The sequence below is a fragment of the Morone saxatilis genome, unplaced genomic scaffold (genome assembly GCF_004916995.1).
Source record: "Morone saxatilis isolate NCDOM2014 unplaced genomic scaffold, NCSU_SB_2.0 Contig20, whole genome shotgun sequence".
Taxonomy (NCBI): domain Eukaryota; kingdom Metazoa; phylum Chordata; class Actinopteri; family Moronidae; genus Morone; species Morone saxatilis.
In genome coordinates, this window is record NW_023339763.1 from 24704749 (window position 1) to 24708097 (window position 3349).

Below are 3349 nucleotides of genomic sequence, written 5' to 3' on the forward strand. Positions count from 1 at the left end.
GCGCTGCATGGCGATTTTGATCTGATTTACGTAAAATTTTCATGTTGTGGTCCGCACATGTTACGCCAGCACGTGATGGGCGAAGGCCCGTTCATCACTGCTTGCAGTTATGTTTTAATTTATTATAATATTTTGTGCCAAATTAAAAATTGTCCCTATGGGAGATCAATAAAGAAACATCCCATCTGATCTTAAGAGGAAGATTGTTTTACAGATTATCTGTCTCATATACAACTGTCAGGATATAGAGAAAGTTTCAGCAAATATGACAAAAAGTTATATTTAGAAAAGTTACCTACTGCTGCTTTAATATTTGCTTTGGCAATATAAGCATATAACCTTTCATGCCAAAAAAGCTTTAATTGGAAGGTGATGAGAAGTATAGGGTTTGTGTTACTGTTCTCAGAAATGACAAAAGAAAAGGTTAAGAATGAATCTTAATAAACTGCCTCCAATATCCCTCACTACCATATTGTAATTGTTGTTGTAATTATTGAACAATGCACATATGCTGACTTATGAAAAGAATGGTGTTAATGAAATGTGTATGTTTTAAAAGTTCCCTAATAGTGAATCAAGGATGACACAGATAATAAACATCAACATGGCAAAACCTTACCCACAGAGGCACCAGATTCACATTACAGTTCTCAGGTTTTTATTTAAATTGGATTTGTTGCATTATGATTATTATGATTATGATGATTTATACATGGGCAGTGTCTCAGATTTAGAATGTAGTGTTTGTATTATTTTTGGTTTCTGTAGATACAGACTAGGTTCTTTTAAGCAGCCTGTTGCACCAGCTGTGTGTAAGTTCAAACTTGTAACGTCAAGGTTGTGATTTATCCATTACTAAAATAAATGCAGTTACCATGACGATGGAACTATATCTTTTAACATTGACTGGCCACTTGCCTTTGTTAAATAAACTTTTGTCAACCAAACCTTTTGGATGTAGTGTCCATTCCCTGCTCACTGCAAACTAAAATAAAAAGCACCACACATGAATATAATGATTCTATTTTCTGTGTACATTTTCATTTAAAAGTTCACAGGAGGAACTTATACTTACATACTAATAGTTTATACTTTTTTTCAAAGCAGACTTCTGTTTTCCATTACATTTTGCAGATCTTCAAGGACTTCCATTCTCTCTTGTTGTGGGTGTTTTGTGAATTGTATTACAGGAAGAATTCTTACCAATCCCAGTTAACTGATCCAGAACTAGAACCTTTTCTTGAATACACACAGTACAATGAATTCCCTCCTAATCAGGGGCATGTCCAGAAGGGCCTGGGGCAGCACTGGCCACACTTGAAATCTGATTGTCCACCCTATTAACCTTTCCTCTTCCACACGGTCTTTCAGAGGCTGTAGCAGGGTTTTAGTGAAGATACTGGTATATATCATATGAAACAAGATGACTTAACACATCCATTGGTACCAGCCATGTCATACTAGCATTTTGGGAAGTGAGGTAAGTAGTGCTGCAAAGTGAGGCTAAAATTTCAAGATCTCTGAATGAAAATAGGTACCCACAAGTCTCCCCTTTGCAGACATGCCTACTTTATGTGAATCCCATGCAGTTTTCCATGTAGTTTTTTGCATGTGGTATGAATGTGTTATTTTTGCCTAGTGTATTTGAATATTTCTGCATACTGGGGTTCCTAAACAGTACTGGAATTGCATAAATTAGGAACAACTGGAAAGCTGAGACACATATTTCATGCCACTCCTGCATAAGTCCGTGCTCCACTTGTGCCACCCGAGTCAAAAAAAATCTGGCCATGCCCCTGATGTCAATACCTTACTTAGCAACGAAAGGATGCAAAATGAGTTCCCAGTTAACATGCAAACCTAGCGTTGACATGAATAATGCCAAAATGAACAATATGAATAGAGTGGCAACAGAGAAGTGTGTTGTGACCAGATGAACAAACCATGAAGTGAATTATCTTGACAGTGCATCAACATGATGGAATCTCCTTTTTTTTTTACTTCTGATAACATGAGCGGTGAAAACTTGGAATGAATCATGACATGTCACATATCATGTCAGTAAATACTGTGGGTGATTGCCAGCATGACATGGGATAAAAAAAAAACCCTCTTCCCCTCTCTCACCCAGGGAGCGTTCATCAAGGCAGGGTTCATGCAGGGTGGGGTCTGGCCGTTGTGGGGTGACCCCTGTACTGCTGGTGGCCTGTTCTGGAGAGAGCAACAGGACCACATGTGACCACCAAGAGCAAACAGAACAGGTGTGACTGAGAAATTAAGTCCATAAATGATCAATCACGTCCAAGATCCCAAGCACACAACCAGCACACCCATACAACAGCAGAGACACCAGCAGGAGGCGGAGAAGCTCGTTCACTGGCACTAGCGCATACAACCCTGTAGGTGTCTGTACTACTCTGTACCAACACTACAGATGTCAGTACATGCGGGACAGATGTGGTTAGGATGATTACAAACTGAAACACACACACATACAAAAGGTAGTAACAGATGGGTAGACACAGAGAAAGAATTATCCCATGGCACAGTTCAACTCACACTCAAGAAAAAAAATGTAATTGTTGGCGAGCAGTGAACTAAAGCAGGGGTTCCCAAAAAGGCTACACAATTAAAGGAAATATTATCGAAATCTCAATATTGACAAGAGCAATATCCAAATCGCACAAGCTGAACATTTTTTGATAAAAGTAAAATGTGTGACTAACATAATGAATAATGAAATTACTGTAGTGCTACAGAGATGTCCTGGTCTACAAGTCTTTCTCCGGAGGTAAGAAAACATGTTTGTTTGGTACAGAGCCAGTCAAATGTCACATTATCATGATTTTAATCTTTTTTCAGTGAAAATTTCCACACTAATTGTCAATTTGATCCCAATCTGGGGGTCCAGAGCCCCACAAGCAGTTGCCAAAGCTTAATGGGGGTTGCAAGGCCTTCTTGTTTTGTAGGGGGATAAGAAATAAAAATAAATACAGTAGGCCTATATCTTGGCATTTGATTCATTTCTGTGAAGAAAACCAAATGAATGACATTTTTTAAAGTTAAGATTATTTGTTTAACTAAAAGAACAACAAGAAACATGGAACTAGTCAAAAAAGAAGCCTATTAAATACAAATGATTGTTATTCTAATACAGACAGTTATAAATAATAGTACAATTAGTAAATAATACAGAGAATTGTATAAAAAGTTCCTAAAAATATCAGGAAAACAGCTCTGATCAGTATTCACAGGAAATAATCTGCTCAAAATTCATTGCTAGTATTACACAATCTTCCTGCATTTATTGTGCTGGAAACTACTAAACTAAGCCAAAATGTAGCAAAAA

General features: G+C 37.5%; 1 protein-coding gene across 1 annotated transcript in view; it reads right to left on the minus strand.

Annotated features, from left to right (window-relative positions):
• Nucleotides 1–2215, minus strand: part of dlg2 (discs, large homolog 2 (Drosophila)) — a gene marked incomplete in the record, with an annotated part of 110841 nt that extends 108626 nt beyond the window's left edge. Inside the window, 1 exon segment of the mRNA XM_035666687.1 lies at nt 2128–2215. Coding sequence (XP_035522580.1) covers nt 2128–2157 — 30 coding nt within the window.
• Nucleotides 2216–3349: the final 1134 nt, after the last annotated feature.